Source organism: Rhinatrema bivittatum, chromosome 1, assembly GCF_901001135.1.
Source record: "Rhinatrema bivittatum chromosome 1, aRhiBiv1.1, whole genome shotgun sequence".
NCBI lineage: Eukaryota > Metazoa > Chordata > Amphibia > Gymnophiona > Rhinatrematidae > Rhinatrema > Rhinatrema bivittatum.
In genome coordinates, this window is record NC_042615.1 from 495786413 (window position 1) to 495806547 (window position 20135).

General features: G+C 45.6%; 1 protein-coding gene across 5 annotated transcripts in view; it reads left to right on the forward strand.

Moving 5' to 3' along the window:
* ADAMTSL1 (ADAMTS like 1) overlaps positions 1-20135 on the forward strand; it is a 1467826-nt gene that overhangs the window by 1368256 nt on the left and 79435 nt on the right. For all 5 annotated transcript variants that reach the window (XM_029608733.1, XM_029608741.1, XM_029608751.1 and 2 more), the window contains 2 exons: positions 6752-6931; positions 18563-18697. In XM_029608733.1, the coding sequence (XP_029464593.1) occupies positions 6752-6931; positions 18563-18697 (315 nt within the window). The remainder of the gene's footprint in view (positions 1-6751; positions 6932-18562; positions 18698-20135) is intronic.

Here is a 20135-nt window from a genome sequence, read left to right on the forward strand (position 1 = left end):
CAGATTTACGCCTGCCAGCAGGCTGCTGGCGCGCCATCACTCGACCCGTGGGCTGGTCCGGAGGCCTCGACCATGCCCCCAGGCTAGCGTCACGCCCCCAACACGCCTCCCACCCCGCCCCGAAATTCACGCCGCCCACCCACCCCGCTCCCGACACGCCCCCTTTGCAAAGCCCTGGGACTTGCGCGCGTCCCGGGGCTTGCGTGCACCGCCGAGCCTATGCAAAATAGGCTCGGCATGCGCAGGGACCTTCTAAGAGGGTTACGCGCATAACTTCTTAGTGGCCGTCTCGGGTGTTGAAAGCCGTCTTCCATTCATCATCTTCTTTGATGCGGATCAGGTTGTAGGCCCCTCGGGCAGGGTGCCAGTGCTGGTGCCAGTGCTGGAAGTTGGGCCTCCAAATCTGGCATCACTGGACTTGTAGGCTGCTCTTGCCAAGGGCATGGTTCTTCGGGCTGCTGCTGTGGTGCGCTGGAATGAGGTTGTGCAGAAGGTAGAAGCTCCCAGTCAAGGCTCTATGCCTCCATTAACCCAGAGAGGGTGAGGGTCACATTGACTGGGCTTGTTGAACCCAGGGGTTGCATCATTGCCAATGGATGATGAGCCAGTTGCTGCTGCTCCTCCTCCTCTTCCTCCTCACTTACTTGGTCTGACCATCCATGAGGAAGGGCATGTGGAAAGTTGGTGGTGTGCTGCTGGTCCCTGGGGCTTCCTGGCTGGGACAGGCAGCTTCATGGGTGAGAGCTGTGGAAACAAAACATAAGACATAATTACCAATGGCAGCAGCTGTCCTTTTTTCATTTGGCATCAGAGGTTCACTTTGCTTGTTAGCATTGTGAGCATCTTATGCCAAATGTTGTGTACACATTATAGGTGAGGTGAACTTACTTGCTGCGGCTCGCGTGGTGTCCAGCCAGTCAGGCATGCCCTCAAAGACATCCTGTCCCAGCCTTTTCAAGAGTCGCTCCTCCATGGGGGTGAGGACGATGGGACAAGGGGGTTCCTCCTCCGGTCCACCGTTCGTACTTTTTTCTGGCCACCACCTTGCCTTTCACCTGCGCCTTGATATCCCTGTACCTGTGGGTGACCTGCTCCATGCTTCTTTGCACTCTGCTGTACCTGGTGATGGCCTGGGCTAGGTTTCATCAGATCTGGCCCTTGGCTTCCTTAGATGTCTTGGCCGCCCGGTTGCCAAACAGCATGGCATAATTTTGCAGGACCCCACAATCACCATGTCATTCTCCATGACGCTGAACTTTATAGCCCTGAGACGAGAGCGTGGTGCTGCCTGGCTGCCAGAAGAGGGTGCCACTTCCTCTACTGGAGAAGTGTCCTCCCTTTCCTCACTCTCCGCCCCACTCCCCTCTCCCCTCCCTTCTTCTTCCCTTCCTGCCCTGCCAACTCCCTTACCCTCTGCCCTCTCTCTCTATCCCTAGCCTGGTGTCCTCCTCCCTCCATCCTCGACTGGCTAGCTCCTTCCCCCACCCGCCTCCTCCTATCCCTTCCATCCTGCCTCTCTCTACTCCTGTCCCTGTCCCTACTCCTACTCCTCCTTCCCCTAGCACTCCTGCCCTTGTCTTCCCACATCCTGTCCTTCCTCCTTCCCCTCCTCTCCTGATACCTTTTCTCTCCTCTCTCCCTATGCCTCTCACGCTCCATTATCCTCGCTCCTCCTCACCATGAACATCACTCCTCCACCAACACCACTACTCAGCACACAGCATTCCTCCTCACTACTCCACAATCCTGCACCACTACTCCTCCACCACCATGCCGCCATTCCTCCTACTCACACCTCCACTACCACTCCTCCATCCGAAAGACACACAGACAAACTGGACAAACAACAAACAAAACTTTCACGCCAACAAAGAAGACAAAAGACCAAGGCAAAGGGAAACAGATTGCAACAGAAAGCAAGACAACTCATTCAGTAATCACATTAAAGAACTTCCAACTAGCCACCAACAACACCTACCTACCTCCTCTCTCCAAACTCCTGACACACCCTCAAAGAGGCAGCTGCAGGAAGTCTGTATATATAAACTAGAAAAAATAACGCATCACACTATTTTACACTAGGTGTGTAAACGTATGCGGTACGCGGTGACACAACACACAGCGCAGTGGTGCAACGTGCGATGCACCGACAAAATGCCGCATGCGGTATGAACATATGCGATGCGTCAAGTTGCAAATTACCCTAACCACGCCCCTTTCTTATCGCGGGCGCTATTTCCACGATATTTAAAGCAATTGATAAATATAGGTCTTAGATTGTGAGCTTTCTGGAGCCAGGGAAATGCCTACAGTACCTGAATGTATTCTGTTTTGAAAGTGCCTGAAAAAGCAGAAAATAAATAAATAAATAGATAATACACTAACCATGCTAGTCTGCCTCTATTCTGCTCTAGCAACCTACAGAAGAGAAGGGAAAGATGTAGAATGCTTGGCTCTAAATGAAGATAGAGACATAATAAGCATCTCAGAGACCTGGAGGAAAAGAGGAGAATCAATGGGACACTGTGATACCAGGGTACAAAATTGGTGGTGGGGTGGCACTATCAGGGATGGCATAGAGCCAAGCACAATAAATGCACTGCAGGAAACAAAATGCACTTTGGAATCTCTATGGCTAGAAACTCCATATACTAGCACTCCTCCCTGACTAGAAACAGACTGTAAAATGCCAACAGAGCTTATACAGGTTAATAAACGTAGGAACACAAATAATACCAGGAGATTTCAATTATCCTAATATTGATTGGATGAATGTGTCATTAGGGCAGGCTAGGAAGGAAATATTTTGTAGATGCTATAGATAGATGACTGCTGGAATTGATAAGAAGGGGGGCTAGTTTAGATCTAGTTCTCAGTGAAACACCAGACTTGGTGACAAGGGGTAATATGATAAAGCCACTTGGCAATCGTGATCCCACCACATTCACATCTGAAATAATCACTGAAGGGAAAATAATAAGTAAAGCTACTGTAGTAACATTTAACTTTAAAATGAGAAAATTAGAAGGAAATTAAAAGTTGCACAGGTTAAAAGTTTGACTGAGTCATGACGATTGTTTAAAAAAACAAACAAAAAAAAAAACAAAAAACCATCTTGGCTGCCAAGATAAAATGTATTCCAAACTTTAAGAAAGGTCAAAAGAAGACCAAACGACTGCCTGCATGGTTAAATGGTGCTGTGCAAGAGATCATTAAAGCCAAAGAGGTATCATGTAAAAAATGGAGAATTTATATGCTGCCTTCCTGCAACAAGGACCCTGGGCAGCTTACAACATAACAATAGCAATCAGAATACATCAAATTATAATGTGTGTGGATACTTGCTGCTGTGGTAAGGTTGATGCAGCCTATGAGGTGAACCATAGGCCCTCACCGACAGCTGGTGGAGCTACATTGGAAAGAGACCAGTCTCTTCCAGTCTCTTTCCCCACAGGTTGAGCCCTTGGGCCGGCAGGACTTATGTGATAGTCTCTCAGGACATCAAGAGATAGAGAGTCCAGAGCCAGGCAAGGGGCAGGGGCAGGCGGATAGCAAGGAGGGTCAGAGACCAGGCAAAAGGTCAGAGGCAGGCAGCAATCAAGAGTAGTCAGTGTCCAGGCAAAGGACAGATCCAAGTGTCAGCCCGCAGGGAAGATAAGGAAGGACTGACACGCAGGGTGAGCAGGAAGACAAGTGGAGCTGGATAAGACGAGACAGAACAAACTGGAGAAATGGGGCAAGGCTCGGCATGGAGAGACAAGACAAGGCAGACTGAGAGACAAGGCAAGGCAGGCTGGAATGACGAGGCAAGACAGGAAGCAGGATATAGAAACCAGGAATGTAGGAGAAGGAACACGTAATGTACCAGGAATGCAGGAGACCCGCTGCTGAGGCGAGGTGAGGGAGTCTGGAGAGCCCTTATATAGGGCTAAGGTCACTGATGTCATCCATGAGGCGTCGCAAGACCTTTAAAGGAGACGTCTTCAGGTGCGCATGTGCCTATAGGGGATGGCCGGAGATTCTGGTCATGGTGGCATCCTCTCTCCTCCCCCTCCCCTCTCCCTCTCCCTCTCCTCCCCTCTCCCCTCCCCCTCCCCCCCTCACTCTCCTCCCCCCCTCAGTCACTCTCTCCTCCCTCCCCTTAGTCACTCTCTCCCCTCCTCCCCTCAGTCACTCTCTCCCCTCCCCCATTCTCTCTTCCCTCCCCCCTCCCCTCAGTCACTCTCTCCTCCCTTCCCCCCCTCAGTCACTCTATCCTCCCTCCTCCCTCCCCCCTCCCCCCTCCCCTCAGTCACTCTCTCCTCCCTCCTCCCCTGCCGTCAGTCACTTCCTCCTCCCTCCCCTCATTCACAACCCCTTCGGATGGCGCAGACAGACGATCTCCAGGGGAGGTCCCTCCCTCCCTCGCGCGCGCCGCCGTTACTGCTCGCCGCCGTTACTGCTCCTGCTCCTCGCCACGCCATTTGGTTACTGGCAAGCTCTGACCGACGTGCTGTCCGCGCATGCGCGGTAGAGTTGCTCTCTACTGCGCATTTGCGGCACGTCGGTCAAGTTTCATTTATCTAGTAGATTAGAATTCTTTGAAGGTGTATGTAACCAATGGTTGGTGGGTGGCTTCCAAACCCCTCTCTATGTACAGGGCTCAAATCACAAGTGGTCAAGCAGTTGGAGTGGACCAGGTCTAAGGACAAGAAATACTTTTCCCTTCTGTGGCTGGAAATGTCTCTGCTTCACAGGCCCCTTGGGAAAACCAAAACCCTTTACTGACGAAAATTTTCTCCTCATATTACCGCTGACAAACCCAAACCCTGGATGAATTAAAATCAGTGGCCAAACTGGTGATGGTTCCAACATGCCGTATTTATTTACAAGACGAGGAAAACAAAAAGATATTACTTAAACAAAGTCTATTGTCACTGGCTTCACAGTAGAAACAAGATACAATGCAATCAGCACAGCAAAACACAGCTCAGCATAATCTCGCCTTCTTTTGTATGTCCCACATCTGGAAATCCAACACTCCTTACTTTCCAATAAACATTTAACTTATTTAGTCCCTTGGCTGAGATTTGAGACTCCCGTAAGGAGTGAATTTTTAGGCAAGATTCTTTGTTTTCCTTCTAGGGGTTTTGTCTTGGTATCTCTGTATACCACTCCCATCATGGATTCTGCGTACCATTCCTGTCATGAACAACAGAGACTTCTCAATGAAATTCCTTTATTCTAGGACTCTCACTTCATTTATTTTTAGGATTTCAGCATTGACCTCATCAGGGCTTTAAGGTGACAGTGCAATTAGTAATCCTAGGTTGTCTTTTTTTTTGTGACGGACTACACGTAAATAAGCACGTGGATAAGGGTTAAGTGTGTCTGGATTTTCAGAAGACATTGGATAAAGTCCTTCATGAGAGATGCCTCTGGAAATTAAAAAAAATATTGGTTAGGAGACACTGTCCTGTAATGAATTGATAACTGGTTGAAGAATAGGAAATAAAGAGTAAGACTAAATGGTCAGTTTTCTCAATAAGGAAACCAAGACCATGAGGGAGAAAAAGAGGGCCCTGCTGGCAGAGAGAGGCAGCTGGGTGGGAGGGAGAAGATGGAAAGAAACATAAGGGGTCAGATGGAGATGGCAGATAAGGAGAGGTACCTGAGAGAGAAGGAGGGTGAGATGGAAGAGAACCTGACTAGGAAGATAGCCAGCAGGGTACATAGGGCTGATCTCTACTAAATGAGATTCATCAGAGCTAGGAAGCAGCAAATCTTAGCCAGCCTGCAGCCCCTAAATATTTGCTGCCCTAGGCACAAACATAATGAGTGCCTATTGAAAAATACAGGGCTGCGTATCATGTATGAAATTCCACTGAATTTCTTTTCTCATCTATGATCAAATTGAAAAACAGGGCATGGGACAATTAAAAAAAAAACAAACAGGACAGTCCTGCTTAAAGCAGGATATCTGGCCACCATAATGGGACAGTTTAAATTAATATTCTTTACCCATATTACAGAAGAAGTTGGACAGTATGTCAGATCAGATGGTGATTTATACTTTTGGAAGATTTCACAGTATGCCTCTGAGTCATCTGACTTTATCGTTAGTGTTACTGTTATCTTTCGCTCGTGATAATGGCAGGTTAGGCCTGTCTTTATCCTCTGGAAAAAATATAGGTGTGATTGGTCAACTGGCAAGATGCAGCAAGGAACAGCATGGCCTATCCAGTTAGTTCATAGTTCATTCTCCTTTATGTGCAAGCAAACATTATTAAATCTAAGCTCAGGACAATTCTACTGTTTGTCCCTCTACAAAAGAGATTACTTTGAGTATTTCTGGATTCAAGACCAATCCTTTTATTTCTTATATACTAATTTTCTAGTCCTGTACCTGAAGTTTGGATCACTGACTGCTTGTAACCTTCTACATAAAGTCTGATGTGTTGAGAGAGAACGGCATTTTCATGCCAGGAACGGTGTCATGGAGTTATGACCAAGTATTCTCTGTGGTGTCACTAGTCTCATATTCAGATTGGAGGAGGAGTTTGGACACAAAATTACCCTATGATAAATGACAAAAATATATACCAGTGTTATACAAAAAAAGCAAGCTCATCAAATCATTTCCTTTCACTTTGTGGTGTCTAAAGTAGTGATAAAGAATTTGCCTTTTTAAGATCAAGTCTAAAGCATGTAAAAAGCATTCATCCCCTTTTTGACCATAAGGGGAGATTTATTATTTTTTAATTCTTTTCAGGTCTGCCAGAAGCAGAGGTTACATGGTATCGGAATAAAACCAAATTGGCACCAGCCCCTCATCAGCACGATGGTTCTTTGTTGCTTGCCAATGTCACTCTGTCGGACCAGGGCCTGTACTCCTGCAGAGCCACAAATCACCACGGGGAGGTGACAGAAACCACGCAGCTGTGGATCCTAGGTAAACTGCCGCATTAGCCACTTATCAAGGAGTTATCCGTTAAATTAATGGCATTAAAGCATGACTGCACTTTTCCTCTATTGCTTTGAAAAAGACATACTGTTTGCTTGAAATTGGTGTCCTGTCATCTTTCATTTGGCATGGACACCACAAATTTGAGGTAAGAATGATAACAGTCCACCTGTAGGAGAATGCAAAGTAATTTCCTTGACAGCTGACTAATAGCGAAATCTTGGGATGCTTTGCAGTATTCAGGAGCCTCTTCTGTAGAAGTCCATCCTGTTCAGCATTAGTGTGTGATCCAGCTAATTAATGGGAAATTTGGTCAAAATATTGGAAAGCAGAATTAAGAGGCTAAAGGATTTCCTGCTGGAACTTATTTTCACAAAATTGCCATTTTTAAACCTTGTACACATAATATACCAAACATTTCTATTTCTGTTTCATACTTATATACCTCCTTTTCCCCAAAAGGGAATCCAAAGTAGTTTTCATCATAACAACTATAAAATACATCAAAACAGCATAAGATAATAAATAGAAGAGAATTAAAAATCCCTAATACCGACCTCTTCCATTCCCTACTCTCACTGGGATGGAGCTCCCCTAGCCTCTGCTGCTCCCATTTTAAACAGCCAAGCCAATCACTCAAAGGTAGATTACCAGATGGGCCAGGAGCATCTGAGATTGTTGGCTGAAACTAGGCTGGCAATCTTAAGAACATTTTCAGCTGCACCCATTTGTGGCTGAAAATTCTAAATCTGGCAGGTCAAAGTTTGGCCAGTTAGATTTAGGCCTGCTGGATGTGCGACCAAAGTTGGCTATCTATACGCAGCCGACTAACGTTGCTAACCAGTCATAAGTCATAAGCCCATCCCAGGAATAACTCTGGCTGGTTAAATGTAATGACTGTAAAAGGGCTGAAGAGGGGAGGGGAGAGGGGAGAAGAATTTGTTAATTAGCCAACGTTAGCCGATGAAAGCCTTTGAGAATTCCCCCTCGGTGAATCTTTCGGTGCAATCTCTTTCCCCATGGCCATTGTCTTGTGCCCTGGAAAAGCAGTGAAGTACTTCATTGTCCTTCTGCCAGTGACATATCCGTATTAACAATTGGGATACAAATTAACCCTGATTTGCTGTGAAGCATGTTTTTAATTTATTGATTTATTTCCTTTTCCACCTTTAGCAAGCGTTCTTTACCAAGGCCACCTTGCAAGACATTGAGGTCTACATAGGTAACAGAACTGGTGGCCAAAAATGCTGTGAGCCCTTGCCTCGATCTGGACGCATGCATTCGGGGTCCTTCCTGTGCAGGGTGGAAAAATCATTTTCTAGGCCCTTGTGGATTTTCTTTCTTCAGGGGCTCTTCTGCACACCAGTCTGGTCACAGCCAGCCAAAAACACCACACTGCTCACAAACAGGCCGATTCAGTAAAATGCACGGGAGAGCTCACGCTCAGAGGCGAGCGCCTGTTCTCCCAATGCGCGCCCAGGCCACTCTCCTGGGCACGCGATTCAGTATGCAAATGAGGGCCCACGCTAATAAGGAGGCGCTAGGGACACTAACGCGTCCCTAGCGCCTCCTTATTGGCAGAAGCAGCGGGCTGTCAGCAGGTTTGACAGCCGACGCTTAATTTTACCGGCGTCGGTTGTCAAACCCGCTGACTGCCACGGGTTCAGAAAACGGACGCCGGCAAAATTGAGCGTCCGTCTTCCAACCCGTGGGCCGCAGGCAGATTTTTTCTCTTTTTTAATTTTTGGGGCCTCCGACTTAATATCGCTATGATATGGCTGCACATTTTACTTTCTGTATCGAGCGGAACTAACTAATAGGCTCATCAACATGTATTTGCATGTTGAGCACGCTATTAGTTTCAGGGGGGTTCTACACACTATTACCACTTACTATAAAAGGGGTAATAATAGCGCGTCGAAAACGCGCGTCCAAACGGGGGCTAACGGTGCGCACGGCCTGAGTGCACCATACTGAATTGGCCTGAAAGGCTGTTCAGAATAAAAGTTCTTACCGGTCTCTGGCAGGAACAAAATCCAAGCAACACACTGACATCCGGTGCACCAAAACAGTGCAGCATATAAAGCCCAAAGAGCAAAAAAAAAATAAACTCAATCTTTCACAATGCTGCACACCCTTAGGGGAAGGACCCCTCCTCTCTGGGATCTCATCCAGTATTTGATCTGGATGCAACTCTCCTTCCTCTCTCTGTAACCTCTCTTTCCATCTCACAGCAGACGAGTCTCTGGTTGACTCTTTTCTCAGTCAGCAGCTCTTCAGCACCTTCTTCAGCTGGACAGTTTTCTCTCTGAACTCCCACCAAGGGTAATCCTCTTTTCTATTTCTCCAGACTTCTCCATACTCTTTTTCGAGAGATGAGGAATATGGACTTAAACCTGTCTTCCTTAAGACTACGTCTTATCTTCTCACAACCTCTCAGGAAGTCAGTCTCTGAAACCCTGCAAGACTTCTTCCTTCCTTAAAGATCTGGGGTGCCTGATCTTGGACTCCTGGGACAGGAATACTTCTTCAAGCACTCCTCTGATGGCAGATGCCCCGGGTACTGTTCCTTTCCTCTGTGAAGAGGGGTTACATTCAGACTGTGAGCTATAGTGACTTCTCAGGACTCCCTCTGCACTTGTGCGGGCACAGGAAATTTTGTTCAGCATAGGACACCTCCCACTGGGGAGTGTCAGACCTCCCTAAATACGTCCACTCTATTCTGACATCACTCACAGAGGCGGGGTGCTACTTTTGCTGGTCGTGGCTAGTTGCCTCAAGGATAGGATGACTTTCTAAGCAAAAATAAGGACCTTTAATTGTCTGCAATTTTTATTTTTGACCCAGTAGTTTCCTCCTGTTCCTGTGGGCTCAGTGGGAATAAAAACTGAGATCTAGTACTATGAGCCTTCAATCACAGGATTTGTTTTCCTCTATTTTATACCTCTTCTCAATTTATCATGACGCTGGTCCCAAATGGTCTGTGCTTAACCTCTACCTGAAAAGTATTTAACCTTTACTCATAGATAACAGTGATCTATGTTTGTTCATGTAGTAAAGTAGGACCAGTTTGTGTCTTTACACCCCAATGATGTAAGGATAAAAGGATAAAACTTGCAGTGAGTGTGTGCCTTTTTCCAGCCTACTTTTGTTCTGTCTTTTTCTAGCTCCTAATTAACTTGTTGGCTGTTGCCTTGCTCCATTTTCCTATGGAAGGAGTGCCTAAGAAATTTGGACATGCCATGCTGGTTCAGACTAAGATCCATTCAGCCCAGCATCCTGGCTCCGACAGTGGCAAGTCCAGCTCACAACTGCCCAGCAGATCCCAAAAAAGTAGATTTATTTCTTGTTACTCACTCCCAGGGATAGCGATGGCTTTCTCTGGTCTATCAGATTAATAATGTTTTATGGACATTTCCTCCAGGAACTTGTCCAAATCTTTTTTAAACCCTGCTATGCTCGTCACCAGATTCCACAGCTTGATTTTGCGCTGAGTGAAAAAATACTATCTATGATTTGTTTTAAATCTGCTGGTTTCTAGTTTTATAGAGTGTCACCTTGTTTTAGTATTATTTGAAAGGGTAAATAATTGTTCCCTACTAACCCATTCCACCCCACTGCTTCAAGGCCTAAGGCCTAGCTTCTTTCTGGAAGAGCCCTTGGGAGCAATCACGGGGATAACACCAGCGAGAATGGCCTGCCTTATGGATAGCTCAACATTTATCTCATTCTCTGAATTGCATGACTGATCTGCTATTGATAAGCTGTACTAGGATATTGTCAGATATTAATTCCTCGTGTCGAGGAATTTGCTGAGCATTTTTACTGCATGCCTGTATGCAGTCTTGCTGTGCAAGCCTATGGAAATTGAACTTGTTCAAAAAAACACCCTAAGTTCTTGTTTTAATAAATTTGGCAGTATTGGAACCCCCAATCCGAAGTGTTAGAGTTAGGGTTCGCCTAAGGTAGAAGTTGCTAATGGAGTGTTACTGGGTTAAATAATCCATTTGCTGAGGGAAGAGTGTGATTAGCCTCAGAGGGACAACATTTTCCTGTCCAATAAGGAAATTTATCTTGGACTTCCCTGAATCCAATCCACTACACCCCTTTCAGTGATCCCTGGTAACCAGTAAAAGGCTTGGATTCCCAGCCACCCATCATATTTTATGCACCCTGTGTGGGGTTACATTACTTCAGGCCAGTCATCACAGCAGCACTCCTTGGCCATGGGGCCTTACATCAGAACTCTTTCCAGAGCCCTGCAATCATGAGCCCTAAATCTGGCCAGTAGGTGTCGCTCTTGCACAATCACTGATTCCCTCCCACAAAGGACTATGGACACTGCCTCCGTAGCAGCCCCCAGACCAACTATCTAGTAGGACCTGCTATGAGTACCACCTTGGGCTTTCAGATTCCTCCCCTTCCTGACCCCCCATCCCCCATTAGTAAGAACCTGGCACCCCAGGGCCATGGGATTATGAGAGAGGGAACAAGAACTGGGTCCCAGGACCTTGTGTTACCCTGCCTTCTGGGCCCAGTTACCGGAACAGGGGCTACATCTATGTGACTTGCACATTAGTTCTGACAGTACCACATAGCTCACTGTTCTATGGCACAACATAATTTTACAAAACAGTGATTCAGTCAGTGGGAGGCCAAGCTTACCTTGACTTTTGTCTCATGATACAAAATCAGAGTAGAAGATCAGTCAAGCAAACTGACAGGTCAGACACAGAGCCAAAGTTAAAAATTGTGAGCCTGAGCTAATTTATTGCTCAGACCTGTGACAACTTCCACTGACTGAGAGATGAAAGATGGGACAGTACGATGGAAATGCTTCTGCAAAGCATTGAGTACATTTTGTTACTTTGTTTTCATAGTATTTTCACTAGCATGTATATAGCAAATACTATGTTGGTATTTCCATTAATAGTTTACTGGTTCCAAGTATACTATAGTGTGCTGTTTTTTATATAGAAAGCTGGAAAGCAATACATTTCTTATAAGGATGATTTTTTTGTAGCAGGATTCAACCTCTATAACAATACCTTACTCTACAAGAGTTACTTTATGGAGGAGCCAAGCTATATGGATTTCAGTTTGTTATGACCAAGGTTTGTTGTAGGGGGATACCAAATAGATAGCTGTGTATACCAGGCTGGATTCAGGCATAGTCAGAAGCAGACGGTGGTCAAGGCAGGCAGTGTTCAGATGTGGTCAGGAGTCAGGCAATGGTTGGAGGCAGGAGGAGTTCAAGCATCATTGAGAGTCAGACAGTGGTCAGTGGCAAGCAGAGTTCAAGCGTCGCCGAGAGTCAGATGGTGGATAGTGGCAGGCAGAATTCAAGCGTCATTGAGAGTCAGGCGGTGGTTAGTGGTAGGTGGAATTCAAGCATAGTCAAGTGTAAAGCTAGTGAAAGTCAGAACCAGAGAGCCATCCAAGGGAAGGTGGGATGGATAGGCAGGCTGGGAGGTGAGAAATGGCATAGGTGGGCAAGAAGACAGTGAAGAACTGAAGACTGACCACGAGACAAAGACCTGACGAAGAACTGAAGACTGATGATAGGACAAAGACGAAGACTAGGAGCTCATGAACGAAAACCAGGAACACAAGAACGAAGACCAGGAATACTGGAACAAACGCTGAGGCAACTCAAGGTAGTGGACCTGTTGCTGAGGTATCTTGCTGCAGGGCAGCTACCCTTAAATAAGGCAGCCTTGATGACATCATCAGTAGGGCTGTGGAGACTTTCCAACCATGGCCCCTTTAAGCTCCCAGGACTGATGCATGCATGCACCTAAGAATGGTGCTGCACGCGAGGGACGGATTCGGAGAATGTGTAGTCTGTATAATTTTCCTTTTCTTCCTGCTAGACCCATCTCTATTAATGGTATTCCCTGCTCCACAGCTGCTGGATATGGAGGACACATTTTCTTTATGACATCATCTTGTCTATAAGGGAGATGTTGCCTGGCTCTGGGAGGTATTTTATTCCTCCCAGAGCCAAGGTTAGGCCTTGGCCTGGTTGAGCTACTTGTGATCTTGGAGCAACAGCTCTACAGAGATGCTTTCTCCAGTAGAGCCTGTCTCCCAGATTCCAAAAAAAAGCAGCTTGGTTGAGCATTCCCTCAGGGCTTAATCCCTGTGCCTCTCAGAGCCAGGTAGATCACTTCGGAAAACGGTTCCTGGTTGTTTAAACCCAGGGGAGCCAGTCTGGGTAGCCCAGGTACTGGGTCAAAAAGGTCTTGAGTGTGTTTTTTTTGCTGCTTCCCTGTTTTTCTCTCCCCCCCCCCCCCCATCCTTGCTCTATAAAGTTTGAAAAAAAAAGAACTCAATAGGGATCAGAACACAGGTGGGGTCGCTGTACTGGCAGCCCAGCAGCAAGAAGCGTTCCTGAGGTAGCTCCCCCAGAGGTGGTGCATATTGTTGGGTCCAGGAGTAGAGGCAAGATAAGCCATGGGGGGAGAAGGAGATGCCTGCATGCAACATTAGTGGCACAAATAAAATCCAATCATGGAGGGCTGCAGGTGCGAAACATTTGCTGCACATTGTGGGATCATTTTGCAATCGTGATCCCAGGCTGCTGCTACCGCAAAATAACGGTGCCATCCCTCATTCAGAGGATGCAGAGCAGAGGGAGGGCAGGAGGGCTTATGGATCTCATCACCGATATTGGGGATGCTATATCGTTTCAGATGCAGTCTGGCCTAAGCCCAAGGGATCTTCCATCAGAACCCTCATCAGCGAATCATGCCCTTAGAGCCCCTCATTGCCTGCAGTTCAGCAGCCCAGAGTTGATTTCAATGCAACCAACATGAAAATCTTAGTTGACGTTTAGCATCAGCTGTCAGTTGCCCCTCTCAATGATACTGAGTGACCTTCCCCAATGTTAATTCCTGTGGGTGGTCACATCCTACAATCCCAAATCACTACAGACCAGTAGGTGCTAGAGAATGTGCAGAGAGGATATTCTTTAGAGCTATTCACCTCTGTCCAGGAAGTCTTTAAGATTTCTCCATGCTTCTCATCAGCCAAAAGGCTACCCTGTTAATACTGCAAGATTTTCAGTCTATAGTCCCAATGCCATTGTCAGAACAAGGCCAAGAGACAGAATTTAATCTATTTTGTGGTTCTGAAAAAGGATGACTCCTTTCAACCTGTCCTGGACCTAAAAGGGGTCAACAAGTGTCTTTGAGTGCCTCAGTTTCAGATGGAAACTGTTGCGTCCGTCAGTGCTAGATGGCTTCACCCCGTTTGCCTCAGCTTGTTCGGCTTCTCCTGCTTACCTAGGAAAGATAGCCTCTGCCGCGTCTACAAGCCGACCTCTCCAGCGTCCCCGGAACGGCTATGGTGCAGCCTCCCGCCATGCTCCTCCCAGGTACCTAGTAGGATGTGCACACGCGCACGTCACCCATGTCTTTATTCCAACTTTGGCGCGAACCTCGGGGGCATCATGCCATCCGGGTATATAACCTATTCTAATTTGTTAGCTCGTTGAGTTAGCAAGGACTCAAATCCGTTCCTGTCTACGCTACTCTGCCGCTTCCGTTCTGCCGCTGGAAGCTCTCCCTCTGCCCTTTGGGGTAACTGCTAACCTGGGTACCTGCTCCTTGAGGGCCCTCTGCTTTATTTCAGGTGCCTTACAGGGAACAGGTACTCGCTTCTTGAGGGCCTGCTCTCCCTGCCTCGGTGCCAGCACTTTCTTCTTCAACCTGGTGGAATCGCATACCTACAGCAAACACCTAGTGAGTACTCTAACTCTCAGTCTATCTCATCCACAGTACTACCTTGCTGGGAAACCTGCTTCGGAACCTCCCTATACCAACGGGGTGAGAAGGACTCCCTCTGCCGAGGTCCCTGAGACTGCAACTACCAGACTGCCTCACTACTGCCACCTCTGGTGGTACTCTTCAAGCTGTATAATAAAGAACTAACTGTGTTTGTGCGTTCTGAGTCTAGCCTCGTACTGTGGCTTCTCACAGGGCTCCTCCCCGTGGGCATGGTCATCTGCCACAGTACCCAAGGATCCACCCAAACACCGCTTAACCATAACAGAAACTCTCAGGTCAGTCATAATGGATGTAAGAAAAGGGGCATTTCTCATCTCCCTGGATATGGCAGAAGCCTATTTTCACATCCCCATTCAGAATGCCCACTATAAGCACCTCTGTTTCTCTGTCCTTGGTGAGCATTTCCAGTTTCAGGCACTACCTTTTGGTCTAGCAAAAACCCCAAGAACCTTTACCAAGGTACCTGGACCACTTGTTGCAGTGGCCTTACGCAAAAGGGGGATAATCATACTCCCCTACCTGCACAACTGGCTCATCAGGGCCAAGTCCTTCCAAGAAAGTTTGCAGACAACAGCCGCAGTAGTTCAATTCCTCAAGCACCTAGGCGCTTTCTTCAATACCAAGGAAGAAAAGGTGTTCTTAACTGGCAAGTGAGTCATCAAATCGACTGGCCATATACTAACCTTCAAGAACAGAGAGCTCCCAAACATTGGGATTATCTTCAGCTTTGGGTCTCATGACAGCCACCTTAGATCTAGTCTCATGAACCAGAGCACACATGTCTCCATTATTTTATTTATTTATTTAACATTTTTCTATACCGACCTTCAAGGTTGAATACCATATCAGGTCGGTTTACATCGAACAGGGGTAGATCAGTATAACATAACATAACATAAGGAACAACTTTTTATGATTAGAGGAGACAAAAGCAGAAAAGCAAAAAGTTACATAATAACAAGGACCTTGAACTTGGAAGCTGATTCAGCTGGAAAAAGAGAAGCCTTAAGAGGGTATTAAATTAAATACATTGTGATTATAGCAATCCCTCCTATCTCAGTAGTCTCCTATTTCTTGAAATTATGAATCCCATCTCATCTTACTTCCTTAGGTAAGGAACTACTTAAACTGGTGGAGAGAACCCGGGAAATTCTTGAAGGGAAATTCTTGAAGGGAAAAATCTGAAAACCCCAAATTGGACTATCATTACCTCAGATGTCAGCACAGTAGGATGGGGAGCACACCGTCAGGGACATATAGCCCAAGGCCTGTGGACAGTGGAGGAAGCTACCTGGTCCATAAACCGATTGGAGACAAAGGCCAAAAGATTGGCCTTAAGGCACTTCCTCCCACTGGTAAAAGGGAAATCAGTCAGGATCCTCTCCAACAATGCTACAGCATTAGCTTATGTGAACAAAGAAGGGGAACCTCAGCCACACGCTAGCAGAGGAGACAAGCTCTCTCTTCAAATGGGCAGAGCAAAACATACTCTGCCTCTCAGCAGCCAACATTGCAGGAAGTGAAAATGACCAAGGGAACTTTCTCAGCAAGAACCATCTGGATCCAGGAGAATGGGAGCTCAGCGAGGAGACCCTTTCAGAAGAAAATGATGGCATGAGAGTTCACTTTCCTGATCTATTACTGTGCTGTTTTGCCAACTTTAGCTGACCTAGGGGGACAATTTTCAAACTGGCTGCTTTGGAACAAAGTCTGCCGGTACTTTTTCCTCGTGGGCATTGCATCAGTTTTCAAAGTGAAAGTACACACATGTTAAAGTTCTGTGGGTTAAAGATTCAAGCGGTCACTTTCTCCCGCTTTTCCTTTGTGTAGATTTTTTCTGGAAAAGTATTCAAGCAAAGTTGAACCTTCACATACATTTGTTCCCATGACCTAAACAAAACCCTGGGGACGTCTCTTCTCGATGCAGCTGAAAATATGTGCATTGTAGGAAAACATGCAGACTTTTAATCACATTTGAGAGGAAAATGTTCAGGTCCCTTTTGATTCCATTTTAAGTTCAGTCTTTTAGCCTGGTTTTGGTGCTAGTTTTGGTTGTAATTTAACTTTTTTTGTATTAATTTATTTAAAGAACCAGATATTGTTTTTTGTTCTGTTAATGGTTTTTTTTAAATTGTTATCTTAATTTATAATTTGTCTTGTTTTTATAGGTCTTTATTTTATATTTTAGTTTTATCCTGTTTGTTTAAATTGTTTTATTATGTATGATTTGCACGTAATCCAACACAAACGTGGACACGCTGAATACAAATTCTTGAAATAAATAAATAAGAAAGCTGATTACTGGGAGTGAAACACTTTTTACTTGCATAAGCCACTTTGAAAATTGTCCTGTTAAATAAAATATGTCATTTCTTGCCCAAATGTGGAAAAATCACAAACATCCCAATTTATTTCTGTGGAGATGAAGCACAGCACTCATTCAACTTCCTTACAAACCATTTTTTTGAAACTGCATCATCATTGACCATCATGGGACGCATAGAAATCTGGTGTGAAAGTGTTTTTAAATAAACTCTGAGAAAGTTGCATGCACTCTGTACTATACTCTGGGACACGCCTATGCATTCTTTGGTCAAGGTATTTTAACAGAGCCAAAAGAAAAAAACAACAGAGGCACAAAAGAGTTAAGTTGATATTTTGGGAGCTAGGGCATAGCTGGTCCAGTTGCTGCTTTAAGGGAGAAATTTTCAAAAGCTGAGTCAGAACTTACACCTATAAAATAAGGCGTTACATATGGAAGCTGACTATATGCGCATCAGATGTTTAGCTACCTAAAAAATCCATGCGTATATTCATTTCACACATATGTTTGGCTTCATGAAAACCAGATATTCCAGGGGCTTTATAGATTTATGCACATTAACTTATATTTTCAAAAAATTATGCCATTTATATGCATAACTTTATGCCCTATTTTGCAGAAAGGGAAGTTACATATTATTTAACTGCATAAAGACTCAATATTAAAACGTAATTTGGACCAAATTTTAAAAGTGTTGCAATAAAAAGCCCATATACCCAAGCAAAGTGTATTTTAAAAGCCGGAAATTATGCGCATATATACGAGTGTGTGAGGTTTAAAAAAGGGCAGAAAAGGGGCAGAGTTGGGGGCAGAGCATGGGTGTTCCAGGATGCGGCCAGCAGTTACATGCATAATAACTCCGGATTTTAAAACCAGAGGCTGCAGTGCGCGGAAGCTTATTAGCTGCAATTCTTTACCGCTGCCCCTGAGGAGGAACAAGTCTGCAGAAATCACGTTTTAGAGCATACAGGACAGGGTGAGGTGTTTGGGTCAAATGGCGGACATGCAGGATGAAGAACCAGAGGATGATCTCAAGAGTGACTGGGCCAACTGGTGGACTAATTGGAAAAACTGGGAATGACCCTCACATGAGCGTGTTTTAAAATCTGCTTACGTACGTGCATTAAAGCCGGCAAAGTCCTAAGGAAGATATGCGAAGTATGTTTGCTCAAATAACGGATTAAAATAGGAGCATATTTAGTATAGTAGATGTATTTTAAATCGTTCATGCGCAACTGCGGGCATGATTTTAAATGCCAGCATATCTCAGCTTGCGCGCCTATACGCACATATGTGGGCACCTGCACGTTCATTTTAAAATTGGCCTGACAGTGCACAGATCTTGTGTTTGGAAAAGAAAAGTCGGATTGTTTGGTATATGTTTGAAATTACACATATAACTCCGCAGTTAGATGCACAACTAATAACCCGCCCCCAAATGCCTCTTTTCTACGCCGTTCAGTGGTCCCAGGCATTATTTGACTGAAGCTTCTCTCCCTCTTCCAGGTCCCCCGCAGACTTCGCATGGATTGGAAGACATGACAGCAGTCTTGTCAGGAACGGCTCTGGGTGCTCCTACGGTGATGACTTCACCTCTAGGTAGCAGGCTGGTGCTAAGCCCTGGAAGTTCAGTAGTGATAGGTAAGCAATGAGTCTGTGGCGTGACAACTTAACATAATAAACTACACGAACTGGGCAATTTGACTTATCCTGTTACAAGAATGAGAATTAGAAAGCGGTTCAGCGAAGCCCTGCAGATTTTTTATTAGCCGTAACATTACAACCGAGGTTGCAGTAGAGCCACTTGCCAGTCTTCCGCAGGTGTTCATGGTAGGTTTAAGATTCTTATTTAGTAAGCCGGCGAGTGGACAAGTTACTGTTCCTAACTAAAGTTAACCGAATAACTTGTCTTGGATATTCAGGGACACAGTTACCTGGATAATTTTGGCCATCCTGCTGAATATATCACAGCTAAAGATAATCCAGGGAGGCATTCACTCAAATAACTTCAAACTTAGGGGGTCATTTTCTATGAGGATTGCATGCGAAAAAGGACTTTTCGCTCGAGAAAGCTAAATCGGGGTGGGTTCTGGGCAGCGTCCGCACCAGAAGAGGAGGTGTCGGGGCGGCACCGGGGTGGACGCCGCAAAGACACCACTGACGGTGAAAAGGTAAGGACCCTTTTCGCCGACAGTTTTGCGCCCAATAGCACTACCTTTTACAATGGCACTATTGGCAGGCCCTCCCTCCTCTTCGCCACCCCACCCCCATTACCGCCAGATTTTCTAAGGTCTGCAACCTTAGAAAATCCAGGTCTTAACTGGCTATATACTGATGTATTTTTAATTTTTATTTATTTAAAAAGTATTTGTTTCCCGCACCCTCTAACATTCAGGGTGTGGTACAACATTACATACGTAACAAAATCATAGGAACATAATCAAAAGACAATAATATATAGATCATCAATGCTACCTAACAAAGGGGGTCATTTATCAAAATGCTATATGGCGTTTTTGCATACGTTAAGGCATTTTTGCATGCAAAAAACACCTTTAACACATGTGGAAATGCCTTAACGCATGCGAAAGCACCATAACGTTTGGTGCGATGCAAATGAGAAAAAGGGAAGGATATTGGTGCGGGAATTTTGGCCAAGTGGGCTGGGCTCACAGTTTGTGAAGCCATATCGCATGGCATTAATGTGAATTTTAACTACACCTTTTTCATTTGCGTAAGCCGTGTGATAGGGCTTTATCGAGATTGCGATGTTTTTCGCACATGTCATTTTAAACTCCTGGTGAGCCAGCCAAGCTAACAGGGCCCTCCTGGGGGTGGAGAGAGAGAGAGAGCTTGAAGGACTCTCTACCTGGGTAACATCAAGCTAGGTTGAGAGAACATTGCACAAATCTCATCTTTGAGTGAGTTTCCTCACTCCGAAGGTCATCAAATCTTCACAGGAGAGCACTGTTCTGTTCGTACGTCTCACTTTGAATGTCAAAGTGGCCCCTAATCCCTACACTAATACCTAAACCTCACCTCGAGTGACTAGGTGGGCCTTCAATAGAGATATAAATAC